The sequence below is a fragment of the Bos grunniens genome, chromosome 16, assembly GCF_055505025.1.
Source record: "Bos grunniens cultivar Pamir isolate PY7600 chromosome 16, Bosgru_T2T1.0, whole genome shotgun sequence".
NCBI lineage: Eukaryota > Metazoa > Chordata > Mammalia > Artiodactyla > Bovidae > Bos > Bos grunniens.
In genome coordinates this window covers 40,963,276-40,988,326 of record NC_141180.1, presented here as the reverse complement: position 1 = coordinate 40,988,326, position 25,051 = coordinate 40,963,276, and the positions used below count along the sequence as shown (strand labels likewise).

The 25,051-nt window shown below is 36.7% G+C and overlaps 1 protein-coding gene across 23 annotated transcripts in view; it reads left to right on the top strand.

Annotated features, from left to right (window-relative positions):
* SUCO (SUN domain containing ossification factor) overlaps window positions 1–25,051 on the top strand; it is an 89,692-nt gene that overhangs the window by 61,810 nt on the left and 2,831 nt on the right. For 8 of the 23 annotated variants that reach the window (XR_015143462.1, XR_015143461.1, XR_015143458.1 and 5 more), the window contains 7 exons: window positions 1,427–2,587; window positions 10,164–10,251; window positions 12,936–13,040; window positions 14,943–15,097; window positions 15,543–15,634; window positions 15,903–15,993; window positions 24,596–24,651. Coding sequence is in view for 8 of the 23 variants with exons in the window: in XM_086344632.1 (XP_086200758.1) it covers window positions 1,427–2,587; window positions 10,164–10,251; window positions 12,936–13,040; window positions 14,943–15,097; window positions 15,543–15,634; window positions 24,596–24,651 (1,657 nt within the window). In the remaining 15 variants the exon portion in view is untranslated. The remainder of the gene's footprint in view (window positions 1–1,426; window positions 2,588–10,163; window positions 10,252–12,935; window positions 13,041–14,942; window positions 15,098–15,542; window positions 15,635–15,902; window positions 15,994–24,595; window positions 24,652–25,051) is intronic. The other 15 variants (XM_086344632.1, XM_086344631.1, XM_086344627.1 and 12 more) reach the window with 3 other exon arrangements.

Sequence of the window (25,051 nt, the reverse complement as noted above, 5' to 3'; positions counted from 1 at the left end):
AAAGTGAAAATGAAGTCGCTCAGTCGTGTCCGACTCTTAGCGACCCCATGGACTACAGCCTACCAGGCTGCTCCGTCCATGGGATTTTCCAGGCAAGAGTACTGGAGTGGGGCGCCATCGCCTTCTCCTGACCAGGGATCAAACTCATACCCCTGCATTGTAAGACAAAGTTCCAGTCAGTGGACTGCAAAGGAAGTCCCTAGATACTGGTGGTTGTTTTTTATTCCTACTTTTGCTGTTATGATATTAGACTTCATTTAAAGACATTTCCTGGCAATTTTAGTAGTGTTTCACAGTAGGAAAATTTACATATGAAAATTTCTTTTTGGTATTCAAATTACTTTGTTTTTTTCAAATTATACCTTTGTTGCTACAAAGCCTGCACCTAGAAATTCATTACCTTTATCTTGGAAGGGACCACATAATTTTCAACACTGTTCCCACCAGCTTGAATTCCCCACTCTTCCCTACTGGACACGCATACTCCAGAGACCAAAGATAGGACTAAGTTAGTGACACTAATAGTTTATTATTAGCCAGGATTTCCATTACAATGGTTAAGTATTTAGCTTTCAATAGCAGAAAATTAGCCTAGATAATACTGTGATTATTTGGGGGGAGTAGGGATATTTTCTTCTTTCTAGAGCAGATAATCCTGTGTGTGTGTGTAATGCCACATTGAAATTCCTCAAATCTCCACAGAGAAATGATCTTTGAGAAATCTGCAGATGACCCTTGAATAATGGGTTTGAAGTGTACAGATCTATTTACACGTGGATTTTTTTCGTTAGTAAATACTGCAGTACAGATGATCTCGGTTGGTTGAATCTGTGGATGCAGAACTAAAGTACAGAGGAACTGTGGATATGGAGGACAGGCTGTAAGTTACACAGTGTGTAAGGCTGCAGCTCTGACTCGCTGCATACAGTTCAAGGGCCAACTGTAGGATGACTCTTGAAAGTAGGATACTCAGGCACAAAGTGCATTCGTAGTAAGAGTCCTGGGTTTTTGTTCTAACTGGGACTTGCATAGCCCTTGGGTAGCTCAGTTTCTGATATAAGGGGTGATAAAGCTTGTGATATTGATGAATATGGGAGGAAGGATACTATCTTCACTAAATGGAAATATATTCAGTAAAGGTACTATGTTCAGTAAATGGAAATATTCGCATAACAAACTATTCTTAAATAGGGATTAAAGACAAACTTGATTTGGTAAATATGGTGATTTGAATCATCTGGCTTGTCACTTGATAGATTATCTTTCTGTACCATTCCTGAATAATACTGTTTTTATAATGAAAGTGATTTAAAGGATAGTAATTCATTCAAAGTAAATTTGAGTGTTTTCTGTACTGCCCCTTCTTTTTATCTTATGTGTGATACATTTATTTTCCTTAAGCATAATTATGGATATGTATTTCTAGGTTTGAAACCACTGAAGGACACGTACATGACATCGAGTCATTGTCACCAGATACTACAAAAGAAAGTCCCATTGTACAGCTAGTTCAAGAAGAAGAGGAGGAGGCAAGTCCTTCTACAGTGACCCTTCTGGGTAGTGGTGAACAAGAGGATGAAACATCACCTTGGTTTGAGTCAGAGACACAAATATTTTGCAGTGAACTCACCACAATTTGTTGTATTTCTAGTTTTTCGGAATATATATATAAATGGTGTTCAGTTAGAGTTGCTCGTTATCGGCAACGCAGCAGAACTGCTCTGAGTAAACAAAAAGAGTATCTTATGTCAGCTGAACCACCACTAGTACTTCCTGAAGAACCAGTAGATGTTTCATTATTGCAGCCTCCAGGTGGAGAGCCAGACAGTAATAAGGAAAAGGACGCTGAAACCAGTGTTCTAGATGATTTAAGTGGTGTGCTCCAGGAAGATTTGATTAATCACACTTTAGATGCAATTGAACTTGAACCAAGCCATCCTCAAACTCTTTCTCAATCTGTTCTCTTAGATGTTACTCCAGAAATCAACTCATTATCTAAAATAGAAGTATCTGAGCCTGTTAAATATGAGGCAGGGCATTCACCATCACAAGTGATTCCCCAAGACAGTTCTGTTGAGGTTGATAATGAAACAGAAAAAAGGTCTGAGAGTTTTAGTTCTATAGAGAAACCAACTGTGATCTCCGAAACAAAAATACTTGATAAAGTAATGGATAATGTTGTAAAAGAAGACATAAACTCCATGCGAATTACCACAAAGCCATCTGAAACAATAGTGCCACCTGTAAACACAGCTACTATGCCAGACATTGAAGCTGGGGAAGCCAAAATGAACATAGCTGACACACCAAAGCAAATTTCCACTCCTGTGGTGGATTCTTCTTCATTACCTGAAGTAAAAGATGACGAACAGTCTCCAGAAGATGTCCTTTTAAGAGGGTTACAGAGGACAGCTACAGATTTTTATGCTGAATTGCAAAACTCCTCAGATCTAGGATATGCTAATGGAAATCTTGTACATGGATCAAACCAAAAGGAATCAGTATTTATGAGACTTAATAACCGTATTAAAGCCTTAGAAGTTAACATGTCTCTCAGTGGTCGCTACCTGGAGGAACTTAGTCAAAGGTAAGCTTTCTTATGAATTAGCACAATCTACTTTGCACAGTGAGTTAAGTAGCAGAGTCTAATCTGACTAAAAGAGAGGATTTAATTATCTCATGATTCCTTGGGGGCTCAATGGTTAAGAACTTGCCTCCAATGCAGGAGACATGGGTTTAATCCCTGGGTCAGGAAGATCCCCTGGAGAAGGAAATGGCAACCCACTCCAGTATTCTTGCCTGGGAAATCCCATGGACAGAGGAGCCTAGCAGGCTATAGTTGATGGGGTCGCAAGAGATCAGACACAGCTTAGCGGCTAAACAATGAATGTAATAGAAATAAGCAGCATTTTAGCTGGAGAGAGAAAGTTATTTGGATGTTGGTCAGTAATTTTAAGAAGTGATTTTCATTTTTAGAAATACTAAGTGACATAATAAATTTGAATTATCTATATCAGTTTCTCCTTTCTCCTGTTGCTTAACTTTAGCTACTTCTGCTGTTTCGTTCCCAGAGCAGTCATGGAAAAATTAAAGTTTATAGACCTTAAAGCTCTTTGTGGAACTTGACTAGGTATTAATTAAGAATTTAAATAAGTGAATACTGGAATAGACTAAACTAGATAATTAGGCAACATTTGAACTCTTTCAGCAAGTATCCAGAATCCTAGTCCTAGTTGTAATAATTTATCTTCTTGTGCTTATAAAATGCCAGAGGCAATGTCAGTTTGCTTATGCAGTGATGAAGACCCCTGGCACAGTTCTCCACTTCTTAAGCCAATTTTTGTTATTGTTGTTGTTCCTTAAGTGTCATTGTGCCTTAGGACTTTTCCAACATTTTGTAACCACAAGGAGCTCAGTGCCCAGAATTTCTGAAATACTACCTTTTCCTAATCCTCCTAAATTAAAATGCTACTAATGAAATGTCTCTAAAGTCATTCAGTTCAGTTCAGTTCAGTCGCTCAGTCGTGTCCGACTCTTTGCGACCCCATGAACCGCAGCAGGCAGCCCTCCCTGTCCATCACCAACTCCCGGAGTCCACCCAAACCATGTCCATCGAGTCGATGATGCCATTCAACCATCTCATCCTCTGTGGTCCCCTTCTCCTCCTGCCCTCAATCTTCCCTAGCATCAAGGTCTTTTCAGATGAGTTAGCTCTTTGCATCAGGTGGCCAAAGTATTGGAGTTTCAGCCTCAAAATCATCATTATGTGCTAAAAGATATTGCTTCTTAATTCATACATATACTTTATTGGCAAATTATATGTGGGTGTGTGTGCATGCTTGCATCATAACTTGCTCAAGCCTCTCCCCACTCCCACCCTTTTTACGCCCACTAAGGAACCACTGAAATCACGCATGGTAAACCTTTTTTTTTTAATTGAGATGTAATTGATGTGTAACATTATGTTATTTCGGGTATAACAATGATTTAATATTTGTATATGTTCTAAATGATTACCACAGTAAATCTGTTAATATCACTATGTAGTTACAGGTTTTTTTCCTATTGATAAGTTTTAAGATCTACTCTATTAGCAACTTTGAAATATACAATCCAGTATTATCAACGGTAGTCAACATGCTATATGTTATATTCTTATTCAGTTCAGTTGCTCAGTTGTGTCCAACTCTTTGTGACTCCATGGACCGCAGCATGCCAAGCCTCCCTGTCTATCACCAACTCCTGGAGCTTACCCAAACTCATGTCCATTGAGACAGTGAGGCCATCCAACTATCTCATCCTCTGTCGTCCCCTTCTCCTCCTGCCCCCAATCCCTCCCAGCATCAGAGTCTTTTCCAGTGAGTCAGCTCTTTGCCTCAGGTGGCCAAAGTACTGGAATCTCAGCTTCAACATCAGTCCTTCCAATGAACACCCAGGACTAATCTCCTTTAGGATGGACTGGTTGGATTCCTTGCAGTCCAAGGGACTCTCAAGAGTCTTCTCCAACACCACAGTTCAAAATCATCAGTTCTTCAGTGCTCAGCTTTCTTCACAGTCCAACTCTCACATCCGTACATGACCACTGGAGAAACTCTAGCCTTGACTAGATGGACCTTTGTTGACAAAGTAATGTCTCTGCTTTTTAATATGCTGTCTAGGTTAGTCATAACTTTCCTTCCAAGGAGCAAGTGTCTTTTAATTTCATGGCTGCATTCACCATCTGCAGTGATTTTGGAGCCCCCAAAAATAAAGTCAGCCACTGTTTCCACTGTTTCCCCATCTATTTGCCATGAAGTGATGGGACCGGATGCCATGAAATTAAAAGACGCTTACTCCTTGGAAGGAAAGTTATGACCAACCTAGACAGCATATTAAAAAGCAGAGACATTACTTTGTCAACAATGGTCCGTCTAGTCAAGGCTGTGGTTTCTCCAGTGGTCATGTACGGATGTGAGAGTTGGACTGTGAAGAAAGCTGAGCACTGAAGAATTGATGCTTTTGAACTGTGGTATTGGAGAAGACTCTTGAGAGTCCCTAGGACTTCAGGGAGATCCAACCAGTCTATCCTAAAGGAGATCAGTCCTGGGTATTCATTGGAAGGACTGATGTTGAAGCTGAAACTCCAATACTTTGGCTACCTGAGGCGAAGAGGTGACTCATTTGAAAAGACCCTGATGCTGGGAAAGATTGATGGCAGGAGGAGAAGGGGACAACAGAGGATGAGGTGGTTGGATGGCATCATTGACTCAACGGACATGGGTGTTTGGGTGGACTCTGGGAGTTGGTGATGGACAGGAAGGCCTGACCTGCTGCAGTTCATGGGGTACCAAGGAGTCAGACATGACTGAGTGACTGAACTCAACTGAACTGATGGGACCAGATGGCATGATCTCAGTTTTCTGAATGTTGAGCTTTAAGCCAACTTTTTCACTCTCCTCTTTCACTTGAATTAAGAGGCTCTTTATCTTTAGTTCTTCTTCGCTTTCTGCTATAAGGGTGGTGTCGTCTGCATATCTGAGGTTATTGATATTTCTCCCGGCAATCTTGATTCCAGCTTCTGCTTCTTCCAGCCCAGCGTTTCTCATGATGTACTCTGCATATAAGTTAAATAAGCAGAGTGACAGTATACAGCCTTGACGTACTCCTTTTCCTATTTGGAACCAGTCTGTTGTTCCATGTCCAGTTCTAACTGTTGCTTCCTGACCTGCATATAGGTTTCTCAAGAGGCAGGTCAGGTGGTCTGGCATGCCCATCTCTTGAAGAATTTTCCACAGTTTGTTGTGATCCACACAGTCAGAGGTTTTGGCATAGTCAATAAAAGCAGAAATAGATGTTTTTCTGGAACTCTCTTGCTTTTTCAATGATCCAGCGAATGTTGGCAATTTGATCTCTGGTTCCTCTGCCTTTTCTAAAACCAGCTTGAACATCTGGAAGTTCACGGTTCACGTATTGCTGAAGCCAGGCTTGGAGAATTTTGAAAATTACTTTGCTAGCATGTGAGATGAGTGCAATTGTGTGGTAGTTTGAGCATTCTTTGGCATTGCCTTTCTTTGGGATTGGGATAAAAACTAACCCTTTTCCAGTCCCATGGCCACTGCTGAGTTTTTCAAGTTTGCTGACATATTGAGTGCAGCACTTTCACAGCATCATCTTTCAGAATTTGAGATAGCTCAACTGGAATTCCATCACCTCCACTAGCTTTATTTGTAGTGATACTTCCTAAGGCCCCTTTGACTTCACATTCCAGGATGTCTGGCTCTAGGTGAGCAGTCACACCATCATGCTCTTCTGGGTCATGAAGATCTTTTTTGTACAGTTCTTCTGTGTATTGACTATGCCAAAGCCTTTGACTGTGTGGATCACAATAAACTGTGGAAAATTCTTCAAGAGATGGGAATACCAGACCACCTGATCTGCCTCTTGAGAAATTTGTTTGCAGGTCAGGAAGCAAGTTAGAACTGGACATGGAACAACAGACTGGTTCCAAAGAGGAAAAGGATTTCGTCAAGGCTGTATATTGTCACCCTGTTTATTTAACTTATATGCATAGTACATCATGAGAAACGCTGGACTGGAAGAAACACAAGCTGGAATCAAGATTGCCGGGAGAAATATCAATAACCTCAGATATGCAGATGACACCACCCTTATGGCAGAAAGTGAAGAGGAACTAAAAAGCCTCTTGATGAAAGTGTAAGTGGAGAGCGAAAAAGTTGGCTTAAAGCTCAACATTCAGAAAACGAAGATCATGGCATCTGGTCCCACCACTTCATGGGAAATAGATGGGGAAACAGTGGAAACAGTGTCAGACTTTCTTTTTCTGGGCTCCAAAATCACTACAGTTGGTAACTGCAGCCATGAAATTAAAAGACACTTACCCCTTGGAAGGAAAGTTATGACCAACCTAGATAGCATATTCAAAAGCAGAGACATTACTTTGCCAACAAAGGTTTGTCTAGTCAAGGCTATGGTTTTTCCTGTGGTCATGTATGGATGTGAGAGTTGGACTGTGAAGAAGGCTGAGCACCGAAGAATTGATGCTGTTGAACTGTGGTGTTGGAGAAGACTCTTGAGAGTCCCTTGGACTGCAAGGAGATCAACCCTGGGATTTTTTTGGAAGGAATGATGCTAAAGCTGAAACTCTAGTACTTTGGCCATCTCATGCAAATAGTTGACTGTTGGGGGCAGGAGGAGAAGGGGACGACAGAGGATGAGATGGCTGGATGGCATCACTGACTCAATGGACGGGAGTCTCAGTGAACTCCGGGAGTTGGTGATGGACAGGGAGGCCTGGTGTGCTGCTGTTCATGGGGTCGCAAAGAGTCAGACACGACTGAGCGACTGATCTGATCTGATCTGTGTATTCTTGCCACCTCTTCTTCATATCTTCTGCTTCTGTTAGGTCCAAACCATTTCTGTCCTTTATTGAGCCCATCTTCACATGAAATGTTCCCTTGGTATCTCTAATTTTCTTGAAGAGATCTCTAGTCTTTCCCATTCTGTTACTTTCCTCTATTTCTTTGCACTGATCACTGAGGAAGGCTTTCTTATCTCTCCTTGCTATTGTTTGGAACTCTGCATTCAGATGCTTACATCTTTCCTTTTCTCCTTTGCTTGCACTTCTCTTCTTTTCACAGCTATTTGTAAGGCCTCCCCAGACAGCCATTTTGCTTTTTTGCATTTCTTTTTCTTAGGAGTGGTCTTGTTCTCTGTCTCCTGTACAATGTCACGAACTTTGTCCATAGTTCATCAGGCAGTCTATCAGATCTAGTCCCTTAAATCTATTTCTCACTTCCACTGTATAATCGTTAGGGATTTGATTTAGGTCATACCTGAATGATCTAGTGGTTTTCCCCACTTTCTTCAGTTTAAGTCTGAAATTGGCAATAAGGAGTTCATGATCTGAGCCACAGTCAGCTCCTGGTCTTGTTTTTGCTGACTGTAGAGTTTCTGCATCTTTGGCTGCAAAGAATATAATATATCTGATTTCGGTGTTGGCCCTCTGGTGATGTTCATGTGTAGAGTCTTCTCTTGTGTTGTTGGAAGAGGGTGTTTGCTATGACCAGTGCATTCTCTTGGCAAAACTGCATTAGCCTTTGCCCTGCTTCATTCTGTACTCCAAGGCCAAATTTGCCTGTTAACTCCAGATATTTCTTCACTTTCTACTTTTGTATTCCAGTCCCTATAATGAAAAGGACATCTTTTTGAATGTTAGTTCTAGAAGGTCTTGTAGGTCTTCATAGAACCATTCAACTTCAGCTTCTTCAGCCTTACTGGTTCAGGCATAGATTTGGAGGATCACCGTGATAGTGAATGGTTTGCCTTGGAAATGAACAGAGATCATTCTGTCATTTTTGAGATTGCATACAAGTCTGCATTTTGGACTCTTTTGTTGACCATGATGGCTACTTCATTTCTTCTAAGGGATTCCTGCCCACGGTAGTAGATATAATGGTCATCTGAGTTGAATTCACCCATTCCAGTCCATCTTAGTTTGCTGATTCCTAGAATGTCGACATTCATTCTTGCCATCTCCTGTTTGACCACTTCCAATTTGCCGTGATTCATGGACCTGACATTCCAGGTTCCTATGCAATATTGCTCTTTACAGCATCGGACCTTGCTTCTGTCACCAGTCATATCCACAACTGAGTGTTGTTTTTGCTTTGGCTCCGTCCCTTCATTCTTTCTGGAGTTATTTCTCCATTGATCTCCAATAGCATGTTGGGTACCTACCTACCTGGGGAGTTCATCTTTTCAGTGTCCTATCTTTTTGCTTTTTCATATAGTCTTATTACTTCATCATTTTAAGTTGTACCCTTTGCCCACTTATTCCCCCTGCAATTGACAATCACCAGTCTGTTCTCTGTATCTATGAGTTTAAGATTTTTGTTTTTAATTCCACATGTAATTGAGATCATGTGATATTTGTCCATCTCTGGCATGTTTCTCATAGCATAGGCCCTCAAGGTCCATCCATGTTGTCACAAATGGCAAAACTTCCTTCTTTTTTATGGTTGCATAATATTCCATGGTATACACACACCACATTTCTTTATCCATTCTTTTGTTGATTAGTTTGCTTCCACTTCTCAGCTATTGTACATAATGCTGCAGTGAATATGGGATGCAGGTATCTTTGCAGGATAGTGTTTTGTTTCCTTCAGATAAATGCTCTAAAGTGGAATGGCTAAGTCATATGGTAGTTCTGCTTTAAAATTTTTGAGATACTACCATACTGCTTCCTGTAGTGTCTACACCAATTTACATTCCTACCAACTGTACAAGGGTTCTTGTTTTTATACATCCTCTCGAACATGTTATTTTTTTGTCTTTTTGATAATAGCTATTTTAATAGATGGGGTGGGGGGTGATAACTTCATTGTAATTTTGATTTGCATGTCCCTTATGATGTTGAGTATCATTTCATCTTCTTCCATCTATTTGTTTTCTTTGGGAAAATATTCAGATTCTCTGCCAATTTTTAAATGGTTTGTTTTTTGCTGTTGTATGAATTCTGGATGTACTCAATATACTGGGTATTAACCCCTTATAAGATTAATTAATGGCTTGCATATATTTTCTCCCATTTGGTAGGTAGCCTTTTCATTTTGTTGATGGTTTCTTTTTCTGTGTAGCTTTTCAGTTTGATATAGTTCAACCTGTTTTTGTTTTTGGTGTTAAATCCAAAAAACATTTCTGACTGAATTCAAGGAACTTACTGCCTATGTTTTCTTCTAGGAGTTCTGTTGTTTCAGTTTTTACATTTAAGTCTTATATACATTTTGAGTTTTTTGTGTATGGTGTAAGATAGGGGTCCAGTTTCTGTTGCTTGTGGGTGTTTGGTTTTCCTAGCACCATTTATTGAAGTGACTGTCCTTTCCCCATTGTGTATTCATAGATCTTTTGTTATAAATTGACTATGTATTTGACCGTAAATCTTCTATAGCAACAAGGAGCATAGAATTGCTGTTGAGGTAGCAAATACCTCAAGGGACCTCTTTATTTTACCTTTATAAGTTTTCCTTTATTGCACAGACCTCAATAAGAGTCATTTTCGGAAATATGGCTTTATCTCGTATGTTGAAATCAGAAGTATATTTCCAAAAATAAATTAGTAAATAAGAAATTAAAACCAATTTAAATCAATTGTTACTCCATAGGTACCGAAAACAAATGGAAGAAATGCAAAAGGCTTTCAATAAAACAATAGTGAAACTTCAGAATACTTCAAGAATAGCAGAGGAGCAGGTTGGTCATCTTCATGTCTTACTTTTTACATAAAGTTCCATTGAATTTTATAGGCTCTGTCTGGTTAGAAGGATCAGTAATGTTCGTTCACTTTTTCCCTGATAGTTGATGATTACTGTGTAATACAGTGCTTTCTATTTCTAGCCCTTAGTATCAGTATATACCCAAGAGAAAATTTTCTTGAGCATTATTCATGTTACATTTCAAGATTTGTATATATATATATGTGGGTAGAAGAGTAGTGGTCTTTTTTGAAATTTTGTTAAACTCTAAAATAATTTGTGCATTTCTATATAGACAGTTTTTGTTTGTAAGTAAGAACAGCTCTAGTTCATTTTAATCCTTGTATTTTTTTCTTCTTGTTTTCTCTTATCTCTTACTTAGAGCTATACAGTGATACAATAGGACTGGTGATAGTAGCCATTTCCCTGTCTTGTTGATTTTAAGGGATTGATTTCTGTATTTCACCATTAAATGTGATGTTCATGAATAATTGTTTTTATGGTTTGTTACCATGATGAAGAAATTTTATACTTTTCTAAAGGCTATTTGGGACTAAAGGATGATGAAATGAGGTAAAGAAGTCTCAAGTTGCAGAGTTGCATCTTACTCTGAATTTGTGACACATAATTGTGGTTCCAAGTAAAATTCTTCCAACCTACTTTTTTTTTTCAGTTGAGATTTGAAAGTTATTTGCATATTCTAAGTACAAGTTCTTTATCAGAGACAGGCTTTGCAAATATTTTCTCCCAATCCATTACTTGTTTTCTCATTCTTTTAAAGAGCAGAATTTGTTCAAGCCCTGTTTACCTGTTTTCTCTTTGCTCTGCAGAAACTTTGCCTAACCCAAAGTCACAAAGATTGTTTGCTTATGTTTTCTTTTAAAATTTCTATAGTTTTAGTTTTACATTTGGTTTATGATCTATTTTAAATTCTATGTGTTACAGTGTTATAAAGTATGAATCAAAGTGCTTTTTTGTGAGGACTAGGGGATTGAGAAATGTGAATATTCCTTTCTTCCAGCATCATTTGTTGAAAAGACTATCTTTTCTCCACTGAATTTTCTTTGCACTTATTTTAAGTCAATTCGCCATATACATGTGGCTGTGTTTCTGGGCTTCTCTTCTGTTTTGTTCATCTACTTGTCTTTTTGTTTATACTACACTGTTGTGATGGCTAGCTATATAGGAACTCTTGAAACCAGATAGTGTGAATCCTCCAACTTTGCATTTCCTTTCCAAAATTGTTTTGGCTAATCTGGATTTGACTAACATAGATTTTAGAATTTGCTACCAGAAACAAAAACCTGTTTGGGTATTGATTGGGATTATGTTGAATTTATAGATCAATTTGGAGAGTTGATGTTTTAAATAGTCTTAAGTCCTCTGTCCCATGAACACAGTATTTATTTAGTTCTTTATTATTTTTAATATTTCCCTCTATATTTTCTGTTTGTTTTCTATGTAAGTCTATGTTTTATGAAAGATTCTTTAAGTACTTTTAAAATAATCTTGTGTACCATTAGCACTATTGGAAATAAATCTTGATTAGAAGTGTTAACCAATATCATAAATTTAATAATTTATCCTTTAAAACTGTCTGCAGTTTATCAGTGTTTGTCAAATGTGAGTCAAAAGAAACAGTTTAATGACTCACATTCAGCATTTTAAAAAGATGAAATAGGATAGAAAGTACCACAGTGGATCACAGTGAGGGAAGTAAGTGAAACTTCTTGTTACAGTTTTATACATCCACCTACTCTCCACCCCCACCCACCCCCATACATAGTCCAGACTTAAAACTTATTTAAATGTAAAGTTAAAATATTTAACTTTAGAATCATAAATGGCTATGTAGATATTTCACATAAGATCCTAAATTAAAGTGCTAGATTTTCTTGACTTCCTGCTGCCTTCTTTTCCTTCTTCCAAAATTTACTAGTAAGTACACATTTTCAGTACAGTCTTCTTAGTGTAGGTTCATGACCATGAGCATATTGCATAAGCTTCTAAAATATGCATGTAAGTGATATTTTAAATAAATATATGTTTGCTCATTATAAGTTTCTAAAATTCTGATAGATGGGTGTTCTTGATGAATTTCTTTTCACTGGTGATAACCTAGCTTTGATTAGATTATCCATTGTCGTTTTTTGACTGTGTGACTTCCTAAGTTTCACCCTATCATGCTCTGAAATAGAACTTTTAAGACCTTCTTGGTATGAGCCTGCTTTGTATCCAGAAACATTCTTCAAAAATTTTTCAGTGTGTCTTTGTATTGACTGCTTTGGTTTAGAAAAATCACACTTGACAAAATGACAATTTTGCAGATAGCTGGTTATATACTGTTTTACACATACAGAGTCCACATTAACTTGAGAAGTAGTTTATTAGAATTTGCTAGGCAATATTCTACATGGTAGCAGTGAATGGCAAAAGGTGTTTTTGTTTGCTCAGGTCGGGGAGAAAGGTTGAAGTCTTAATTAGATTCTTAAGGGTTTTAGATTTTTTTTTTAAATTTCTGGTCCAGATTTATAATATTCATTCATTAAGAGCTACCTATTAATATGTCACTCCGCCTTGAGGAATTTAACAGTTTTTCTAGATTATTTTATTTGAATTTATAATGTAGCTAATGTGTACATGAAACACAAAGGAAAATATTTATTTCTTCCTTTATTATAGGATCAGCGGCAAACTGAAGCCATCCAATTGCTGCAAGCACAGCTGACCAACATGACACAGCTTGTTTCAAATTTATCAACAACAGTAGCAGAATTAAAACATGAGGTAATTGTTACTGATGGTACTGTAGGAAACAGTGTCATAAAGATTGGTTTCATATCTAAGAACTTTAATCCAAGAAGATTGTCATTTATAGAGAGCTTTTACAGAACACCAGAATGTGGTGGTTTAAAGTTATGGAAATACATTAATTATCATAATGCTTTGGAAAACATGGCTTTCATAGCTTAGGCCTTAGCTACAATACAGTTATAAAGCAGTTCTATTAGGCCTTTTGAAAACCATTGGTAGTTGCAGTATATACTTCATTTTCAGTTCAGAAAAGCTTATTATTAAGTTGCTTGCTGCTGCTCAGTTGTGTCCATCTCTGTGACTCCATGAACTAGAGCCCACCCGGCTCCTCTGTCCATGGGATTTTCTAGACTGGACTGGAGTGAGTTGCCGTATCCTCCTCCAGGGGATCTTCCCAACCCAGAGATTGAACCCGTGTCTCTTGCGTTTCCTGCATTGGCAGGTGGATTCTTTTATTTACCACTGAGCCACCTGGAAGCCCCATTAAGCTGCTTAATGAAACAAACTTTTCATTGATTTAAGAAGCATTTATTGCAACACAAATGTGTGTCAGGCATGAACTATCCAGTCCTTGGTTTAGGCATACAGCAGTCAGTAGCCCCTGGTAGAGAATGACACGTTTATGTGTGGACTGGTGGTGCTCTAAGTGTTGCTGCTTTGGCTCAGGTGGTGTTGGAAGGCTTACCTGAGGAAGTGGCGTTAGAACTGAGTGCTCAAGAGAAGTTAGCATCCACACAGAGCTTGGGGTCAGAACAGGCCTGTTAGTAGCAGAAGTAGGACAAAGGGCCTGTGATTAAAAACAGTGCAGTGTGTTTGGGGTTGGAAAGAAGGCTGGTGTGCAATACATAACAGACATCATTCCACGTCTGTTCATGGAGACCTACCTCATCCCCGGATTCTGTAGTTTGCACTGTCGCCTGGCATTCCTGTGGGTTTATGCACTTGGCCCATGAAGCCAAGTGCATAGTTTCTTATGTTTTGCTTGATAATTAATTTTGCAACAAAGGTCTTAATTCACAAAAACAAAAAACCAAAAAAGGAAGAAGAAAGCTGGTGTAGCTGGAACAGAGTGAATGTGAGAGGTGAGGGTAAGAAATGAGTTCATGAAATCGGCAGAGACCTGATCATGTAGCCCTTTGTAGGCAGTTTAGAGTTTGAATTTTATTCTCATAATTGCAAGTCATTGGAAAGTATTAAGTAAAGAAGTAACATGGATCATTTCATCGACAGCACTTTGAGCTCCCTACTTGCTCTGTGGAAAATTGCTTCTTTGAGACCATCTAGAGCGCAAGTAGGGAGGAGACCAATTAAGGAAGTGATTGAAATAGCCTGAATGAGGTGGTGTTGGCTTGGTTTAGGATTTTAGGAGTGGGGAATAGTGTGGAGTTGCTAAACTCAGGATATAGTTAAGAGATAGAAGGACAAGCTTGTTGGGAATTTGGATGTAGGTCATAAGGAATTAAGGGTGATCCTTAGGCTTAAATCACTGGGTAATGGGTGGTTTAGTTTTGTATGAGAAAGACAGGTAGGAGCATTTTTTTTTCCTCACTCAAAAGGATAGTACAAATGATAAAAAATGAAATGTATGTAGCAGAATGTAAGATTGGAGAACATAGGTGAAAGGCATACATATGTCCATCGTACTATTTTTTAAACTTTTCCATGGGTTTGAAAATTTTTAAAGATTGAGAGGGGGAAAGAAGAAAAAGGAGAACGTTGCCTTTGTAGTACATTTGCAAAGGACTTGGCCTGCATTTATGATTTTGAAGAACTTTGAAAAAAATGTTTAAAATGGTTTGTCCTTTGAACTTTAGATTTCAGTGTTTTTTCCTAATATGATTTTCAAACTGTTATTAAGCTCTCTTCTCATCTCAGGTTTCAGATCGACAGAGCTATCTTGTCATATCTTTGGTTCTCTGTGTTGTCTTGGGACTGATGCTTTGTATGCAGCGTTGTCGAAACACTTCTCAATTTGATGGAGATTATATTTCAAAACTTCCTAAAAGTAATCAGTATCCAAGCCCTAAAAGGTAAGTCAGCATTATTTCACAATTTTCCTCTTATTTGAGAAACTTGAGCAAGTGAAAGATACTGAGATAATTTCTCTCCCCATATGATTATCTTGAAACCAAAATGTTAAAAACTTGGAACTAGTGAGAGGGTCCTGTGCCTGGAAGGTTCTATAGACTCTGATAGAGAAAACACTAAATACATAAAAAACCCAGTAGTGGTTGTGAAAGATACTTCAATGTGGAATTCAAAGGGGGAGGAGGAGAATAGGTATTTTAATACAGCACCTTTTAGAGAAGAATTGGTGAATTTTTTTTTACATGTGGTATCTATAACTGGAGTGTTACCTTAGAGATAAGTCCTATATGGCATGTACAGTTTTCTAGCATTCACCTAACCCCAAATACAGAGTAAATTATATGTATTTTACTCATCATTCCCAATGTTGATTTTTCTTAATGTTAGGTGTTTTTCTTCCTATGATGATATGAGTTTGAAAAGGAGAACTTCATTTCCACTCATCAGATCCAAGTCTCTACAGTTAACTGGGAAAGAAGGTAGATTTTTGTGCATATGTAACATGTATACAGAAAAGTGAATCTAGCTTCCTTCTAGAACAAGTATAATGTCAATGTTGTGTTGGAGACCGTCTGCAACCGAACAGTGGGTGTGAGTGGCCTTTGTGCTGTGTCAAAGCCACTACCATTTCCACACTTTACCTTTGTTCCTAAAAGTCCAGAGGGTGGGGCGGGACGGGGGGCTTAGTTTAATTAGCCATTGATAGCCTGTTTGCACATGCTCCTGTTTAGAAGTATTTCTTTTTAGAAAGGGGTGTTTGAGAAAGTTCAGCAGATATGGAAAACCTGAATGTGCTCCCATAGTATCCTGTGCTTATCTGCTTCCTCTTCCTATACAGGTAGGACCCCTTTTGTCTCTAGGACTGTGAGGCACTTTATGAAAAATAAATCTTTTTCTTTTTTACAGTCCAAGGTCTATAATAGTATTCCATAGTCTAACACTTGATGAATACTTAAATTTAATAAATGAATGAATGTGTACTGAGTGGCTTTCATATATCAGTACTTTTTTTTAAATTTTATTTTTTAACTTTACAATATTGTATTGGTTTTTGCCATATATCAACATGACTTTTTAATATTAGTACTGTAATTAGTGCTTACTGAGACATATCTTCATAGCAATATTAAAATAATTAATCGTATATTTCAGCTAATGCTTTCTTAATAATCATTGGATTCTCTTTCTTTAGGATTTAGTAACTGAGCAGTGTGTTTCAATTGATTAAATCATTCAGGCAATCATTCCTGTGCTGCTCTGGTTTACTGTTACCATGAAACTTTACGGACTTAATCCGTAAACATGTATGTTTACTTAAAAATAGTAAATTTCTTCCTACTTCCTGCTCTTTTCTTTTTTTTCTTTTGGCTGATACGTCTTTTTATAATTGAATTTTTTTAATGAAGTATAATTTGTACAGGATTTTATACTTAATCATTTATAAAGTTTGGTGGATTTTCACAAACCACACATAACTATGTGACCATCACCCACATTAAGAAGTACAGCATTATCTAGCACCCCAGAAACTTCCTTGTGCTCCTTAGTCATTACCCATTTCCTCTCAGTAGAGTCACTGCTTATTTTGATATTGTGAGATTCACCATGTCGTTGAGTATAGTTGTAGTTAGTGTTGCCTTATGCAAACATACTATTCATTATTCGTTTCCATTGGATTATTTTCTTGCATACACACATCTGTTGGGTATATAGCAGAAATGGAATTGCTGGATCATAAGATTCTGTCTACTCCACTTTAGTAAATACCACCACACAGTTTGCCAAGAATGTTGTGTGAACATTCAGCTGTTTTTTAGAGTTCCATTTGTTCTACATCCATATTAAGATTTAACATTTAGTATTGTTGATCTTTTAGCTGTATTCGTGTGATTATGAAATACCAATATGTTGAGGTATTTTTCCTTCTCAGCATTTCTAGTCCCATTCTAAATTAGTTGAAAGCCTGACTGTTTCTTTTCTTTTTATGTAACTCTTCAAGGCCAGGTAGAATATAGCCTTTTGTACCTGATAGTAGTATTACTTGTATTTTAAACAACTGTATCATCTTGGTTCATCTTTATAATTTAAAAAGTTGAGTACAATAGTCAAGAAACTAATTCTGATTCTGCTATTCATTAATTCATTTATTTCTTCTCCTAATTTGAATTAAATATCATCTTATGAAATTTACTATTGTCTACTTTGATTTTAGCCATCTTTGTACTTGCCTTATTTTTAATTCCAAACTCTATGAGAAGGGCCCATTTCTTATTTTGTTTTCTTATTGTAGTAAAAAAACATACAACATAAAATTTACCAACTTGAAATTTAAGTTTCTCTTAGAAATTTAATTGTTATATATATACTTCAGTAATGTTTAGTATGTTCACAATGATGTGAAACAGGTCTCCAGAAGTGTTTCATTTTGTAAATCTGGAACACTGTATTTATTAAACAACTACCTTTTTTCCCCTTCCTCCCAGCCCCTGGTCACCATCAATGTATTTTCTGTTCTTGTGAATTTGAATATTTCAGATACCTTATATAAGTGAAATCATGTATTATTCATCTTTCTCTGACTGGCTTATTTCACTTAGCATAATGTCCTCAAGTTTCATCCATGTTGTAACATGTGACAGGATTTCTGTTTAAAGACTGAATAATATTATGTTGTACAGATAGATACTATACTTTGTTTATTTATCTGTTGATGGGCACTTGGGTTGCTTCTGCCTCTTGGCTATCGTGAAATAATGCTGTTGTGAACATGAGTGTGCAAATACGTCTTTAAATCCTTGCTTTCAGTCCTGGATATGTAGTTGACCCTTGAACAGTGCTGGAGTTAAGGCCACCGAATCTGTACAGTTGAAAATACGTGTATAATTTATTGTTAGCCCTCCATATCCGTGGTTCCTCCATTTTTGAGGTTCTGCATCCATGGAGTCAGCCAACCAAATATTATGTAGTTCTATAGTATTTACTGTTGAAAAAAAATCCACATATAAATAGACTCACATATCCATGTATAAGTAGACTTCAAACCCATGTTATTAGAGGGTCAGCTGTGTACTCAAGCGCGATTGCTGAATCATATGGTAGTTCTATTTTGTGAAGAACCTTTACAGTGTTTTCCATAGTGCTTGCATCATTTTACAGTCCCACCAACAGTGCATAGTGGTTCCAGATTTCTCCACATCCTCACCAATACTTGTTTTCTGTTTTGATAGTAGCCATCCTGATGGGTGTGTGGTGATACCTCATTTTGCTTTTGATTTGTGTTTCTCTGATGATTAGTGATGTTGATCATCTTTTCATATGTTTGTTGGCCATTTGTAAATCATCTTTGAAGAAATGTCTATTCAAGTCCTTTGCTCATTTTAAAACCAGGTTATTTTTTGCTTAATTGTAGGAGTTCTGTATATTCTGGATATTAATCCTGCATCAAGTATATGATTCACAGATACATTCTCCCATTCTGTAGGTTGCATTTTCACTCTGATGATTTTGTCCTATGATGGACAAAATCTTTTTAAGTTTGATGTAGTCCTCTTTGTCTCTTTTTGCTTTTGTTGCTTGTACTTTAACTAGTACATCCAAGAAATCATTGCCAAGGCCAGTGTTATAAAGTTTTTATAACTTTTTGGAAAAAGAAACTTCGTAACACTGGGCTTGGATGTGACATTTAAAGTACAAGCAACAAAAGCAAAAACAAAGAGGACCACATCTATTTTAAGTTAATTTTTGTATATGATGTAGGATAAGGGTTCAACTTCATTCTTTCGCATGTAGATATCCAGCTTTCTAGCAGTGTTCATTGAAGAGACTGTTCATTCCCCACTGAAGGGTCTTGGCACCCTTGTTGAAGGTTATTTGACCATTTGTGTGAGGGTTTATTTCTGGACTGTTTTCTTTCCCCCTGTTGTTCTGTATGTCTGTCTTTATACCAGTACTGTTTTGATTACTGTGTTTGAAATCAGGCAGTGTGAGTCCTATAATTTTATTTTTCTTTTTCACAATTGCTTTGCCTATTTAAGGTACTTGGGATTTGATATGAATTTTAAGATGCATTTCATTAAAAAAAAGAATACTATTGGAATTTTGATAGGGCTTATACTTAATCTGTAGGTCGTTTTGGTAGTATATGGACATCTTGACAATATGAAATCTTCCAGTCATGAACATGAGATACTGCTCAGTTTGTACCTTCTTTAATTTTTTTCATCAGTGTTTTATAGATTATACTTAGATTTGCATCTCTCACTTCTGTTGACCATCCAAGTAGACCTAAACTATTTTGATTTTTGTAATACATTTTTGTTGTGAAATACCAAAAAGTGCATAAAACTGAAATGTACAACATGCAGAGTAATTATAAAGTGAACACCTGTGTAACTAACACCCAGATCAAGAAATAGAGCAAGACCAGCACTTTTGGTATTGCTTTTTGTAGAGGTAACTATCTTGATTTTTGAATTAGTTGTCATCTTCATTTTCATAAGTTTTACCATCAGTGTTTGTGTTTCTCAGCAATACAATTGGATTTTTGCCTGGTTTTGAGCTTTTGATAAATGAAATTATACTATATATACTCCTTTTGCCTTCTTTCCTTCAACATTCTATTTGTAAGGTTCGTATACATAATTGTACTTCATTTTCAATATTGTATAGTATTTCAGTAACTGACTAAATTACAATGTAGTTATCCATTCTGCTGTGTTATTTACAGTTTGGGGTTATTACAGATAATGCTGGTGTAAACATTCCCTTTGTTTGTATATAGGCAGAGAGTTGCCTAAGTTTCTCTAGGAATATTTTTGTTGTTGTGTTGCTAAGTCATTTCCTATACTTTTGCAAGTCCATGGATTTTTGCAAGCCTACCAGTCTCCTCTGTCCATGGGACTCCCCAGACAAGAGTACTGGAGTGGGTTACCATTTCCATCTGGGGTGGAGGGAGTAGGGGATGGAATCTTTCTGCCCCAGGAGTTGAAGCTGCCTGCTTGGCAGGCGTATTCTTTACTGCTGAGCCACCTGGGAAGCCCCCTCTAGGAATATTACCTAGATGTAAAATTGCTGGGTTGTAGAGTATGCTAATCTATAAGTTACAAGATAATGGCATACTTTTCCAAAGTGGTCGTATCAGTTTATCCTTCCACCAGTACCATGAGAATTTCCATTGTCTACACTTTGGCCAGCGCACAGTCAGAATTGTCAAGTTTTAAAGTGTTTGTTAACCTTATTTTAGTTATAATTTGCATTTACCTGATTACTAGTGAAGTTGAGCATGCTTACTTAGGCCTTTTAATCATTTGACTTTCTTGGACATTGAAATTTTTGCCTGTTCTTTTATTTGGTTGTTTACCTCTTTCCTGTTGGCTTATAGTTATTTTTAAAATTTGTATCCTAATTGTTAGTTCGTTAATGTTGCAGATAATCTTATTTCACTCTTGAGGCTATTTATTTTCTTTTCTTTTACATGGAGTCTTTTTAAATAAGAAAAAGAAGCTTTTAATTTTAATGTAATCAAACTTCTGGGATTTTTTTTTCCCGGTGTGGTTATTGCTTCTTCTGTGTTGTTTAAACAGATTTTTTTTTTTTTTTTTACTGTTTATGAATGATATTCTCTTATAGTTCTAGTGTTTGGTTTTTATTTTTAGATTTCTAAGATACCTGGAATTGATTTTTTGTATGTGGTTTTAGGTAGGAAATCCATTGTAAAATTTGTATGAAATTCAGTTGTTTTAGGTTGCTCAGCCATTATTGGGTCTTTGTTTCCATGTTAATTTAGAATCATTTATTAAGTGTTTCATTGAAAAATTATTAGGCTTTTGGTTGATTACATTGATTCTACGTATCAATTTGGGAAGAACGTAGCATCTCTGTGTACTCCAAAAAGCCAAACTTTTGAAAGTTTTATTTCTAGAATATTTTTTGATGTTGTTGAAAATTGCGTTTTGTGTGTGTTTGTGTTTATTGCTGGTATGTAGAAACGCAGTGGATTTTGGTGCTATTGACATTTTCCATATTCTTTGATTCTCTGCTTGCTGGATCTTCAGATAGAGGAGTGTTAAAGTCTCCAGCTGTAATAGTAGGTTCATCTGTTTCTTCTTGTAGTTCTACCGGTTTTTGCCTCATGTATTCTGCCATTCTGTGAGATGCATACAGAGTAAAGATTGTTATGCTTTTTGGATAATGGACCCCTTTATCATCATGAAATATCCTCTTTATCCTGAATAAATTTCCTTGCTCTGAAGTTTACTCTCTCTGAAATTAATATGCCATTCCTGCTTTCTTTTGATTTGTGTTAGCATGGTATATCTTTCTTCATCCTTGTGTCTTTAATCTCTATATATCTTTATATTTAAAGTGGACTTCTTATGAGCAACATATGGTTGAATCTTGTTGTTTGATCCACTTTTACAGTCTTATAAATTGGTGTATTTAGGCCTTTAAGTTTAAAGTGATTTGATATTTATCCAACTGTATTTGCTATATTTGTTACTGTTTTCTATTTGTTGCCCTCATTCTTTATTCCTGTTACTGTCTTCCACATTTTTTCTGCCTTTTGTGGTTTTAACTGAGCAAATTATATGTTTTCATTTTTTTCCTTTCATAGCATATGTTAAAAAATTATGACTTTTTTTTTTAGGGTCCCAGAGTTTACAGTATACATTTACAACTAATACAAGTCCACTTTCAAATAACACTATATTACTCTAGAAGTAGTACATATATTTTGTAACAACAAAATATTTCTAATTCCTCCCTTCCATCCCTTGTATCAGTGCTGTCATTCTTTTTATTTTTACCTAATCTTGTCTATTTACATAAGCATACTCAAGTACTTTGTTGCTATTATTATTTTGAACAAATTGTTATGTTATGGATTAAGAATAAGAAAAGTGAAAGTTTTTATCTTCCCTTCCTTTATTCCTTCTCTGATGCTCTTACTTTATGCAAAACTGGGTTTCTAACCTACCTTATTTTCCTGCTTTCTAAAGAACTGCTTTTTAACATTACTTGTAAAGCAGGTCTGTTGGCAATTTTAGGTCCTCAATTTTAGCTTATATCTTTGATTTTTTGAAATTTGTATATGATAGGCCTCGTTGTAGTATTTTGGGCATTTGTCCTGCTTGTTGTTCTAAGTTTCCTGGAGCTGTGGTTACAGTCTGATGTCAATTTGAGAAGATTCTGTCATTATTACTTAAAATATTGCATCTATTCCTTTCTCCCTTCCTTATCCTCCTGTGTTCTCATTACTTGTACGTTACACCTTTTGGAGTCATCCCATGGTTTTTGGATAGTCTGTTCAATTTTTTTTTTAAGTCTTGTTTCTCTTTGTATTTTAGATTTGGAAATTTCTATCATCATATTCTCAAGTTTAGTGGTTCTTTACTCAGTCTATTAATGAACCCAGAGGGATTCTTCATTTTTGTTCCTGTGTTTGATCTCTATCTAGCATTTTTTAAACTCCTTTTTAGAATTTTTCTGCTTATATTATCCATCTCTTCTTGCATGTTGTCTGATTTTTTTCAATTTACATCCTTAATGTATTTTTTAAAAAAATTCCTGATCTAATAATAATGTCAACATTTCTGTCACATCTAACTCTGGTTCTGATGCTTGTTTAGTCTTTTCAAACTATGTTTACCCTTTTTAAAATGCCTTGTAATTTTCTGTTGAAAGAGTATAATGTACAGGTCATCTCTAATTTATGATGATTTGACTTGATTTTTCAACTTTATGATTGTGTGAAAACAACGTGCATTCAGTAGAAACTGTACTTCGGTTGTTGATGTCTCCCTGGCTAGGAATATGCAGTATGATTCCATGTTGCCAGACAGTGGTGGCAAGGTCTCTGGGAAAAAATGACTTGCGTTTCACTTGACGGGCCTGGATTCCTGCTTTTCCTTCAATTGTGGCCTGGGATTACTTACTTACTTAGTCTTGACAGCCTAAGTAAGTGCTGTTGATGCTGCTGCTAAGTTGCTTCAGTCGTGTCCAACTCTGTGCTACCCCATAGACGGCAGCCTACCAGGCTCCCCCGTCCCTGGGATTCTCCAGGCAAGAACACTGGAGTGGGTTGCCATTTCCTTCTCCAATGCATGAAAGTGAAAAGTGAGAGTGAAGTCGCTCAGTCGTGTCCGACTCTTCGCAACCACATGGACTGCAGCCCACCAGGCTCCTCCGTCCATGGGATTTTCCAGGCAAGAGTACTGGAGTGGGAAGTGCTGTTGGTGACTTACAAAAAACATTGCTTTTAGTGGAAAATTCGATCTGAAAACCATTAGCAATCATTCCTAGAAGTAGACATCGTGTTTGTTTTTTTTTAAAAAGCAATTTGAATGAGATTAGTAATCTAGTAGAAATGACTATTTAAAGGAATCATTGGATATTTTTATATATTTGATGACTTTCTCTACAAGTTTCTAAGACATAATGTGAAAAATAATAATTCATTGAATCATGTTATTAGTAAATTTCTGGTACATGAAGTTTATTATGAATTTGTTACTTACAAACTTAACGCCTGCATCAAACCATAAATCATTTACTTTTAGTGGGTTGAATAGGACTAAAATCTCATAGCCCCTCTTTTATATGTACATTTATCTTGTCAGTAAAGCTGTCTTGAATGTGCTTAAAGTAATGAAACCTTAGAACCTTAAGTATTTTTGATTTTCTTATCGTACCAGAGTGTTCTGGTATTGATCACAATAAATCATAGTTTTGATCACAGTAAATCATAGTAATAAACAATTAGGAAAAACTTGTTAAACTTCCTTTTGTGTGTATGTTCCTTGAACTGACTTTCATACTATGTGCTTGTTGCACATAATTAACCCATAATTGCAACACAATGTGGAGTTTAGTCTTTTAGAAAAATGTTCATATGATCTGTAAGTTTGGTATTAGCTTACCTGGTAATGTTATTTTTCTTATCAAGTTCAGAGGATAGAGGGTTCCCAGGTGGCTCAGTGGTAAAGAATCCGCCCACAAATGCAGGAAACACTGATTCTATCCCCAAGATAGAAGATCCACTCTAGTATTCTTGCCTGGGAAATCCCATGGACAGAGAAACCTGGTGAGCTGTAGTCCATGGGGTGGCAAAAAAGTCAGACACGATTTAGCGACTAAACAACAAGAGGGTAAAGCTGGTCCAAACAAGGATCCTTACTGTGTTGGTTGAGAGCCAGCTGTTAGTTAAAAACTCAAGTTATTCAATGATGACCAGTCAAGCCCAGGATAAGAATGGTGCCCTCTTCTACCTTGTTGCTTTAGGTTTACTAATTTCAAATGCATAAATATATGTTTAACCTGTTACAAATATAAGTTCATTGGTTCTGTTATGAAAATAATCATAAATGGATAATAGTTATAGTATTTAATCATAGTAGAATCTACTTTACATTTTATATCTGCCTTTTTGTTTTTTCTTACAGTAGACCCAAGTGATTTGTACATTGTAGAACCCCTCAAGTTCTCTCCAGAAAAAAAGGTAATGCTTTGTTTCCTTTCAAGTGTATTGGTGTGTTATGTGGATGTAGATGAAGAAATAGGTGAAAGTTTTACTATAACCTTTACTGGTCCTTAAACTTACTGTTTATTTTCAGTTATGATAATGATTTGTTTACAGGATCTGCAAACTGTTGCCCATAGGCCATATATGGCCTGTTTTATTATGATCCTGGAACCATTTTTAAAGGGTTATAAAATAAAAGTGAATAGGAGAGAGAGTATGTGACCTGAAAAGCCTAAAATATTTAGTCTCTGGCTTTTACAGAAAAAACTTGCTGACCGCTTGTTGATACTCATTCTTTATTATCAGTGCATGTCAGACAGTGTGTATACCTATTCCTGTAATCCTCATATCAACCTGAAAATGATACTTTCCCCAT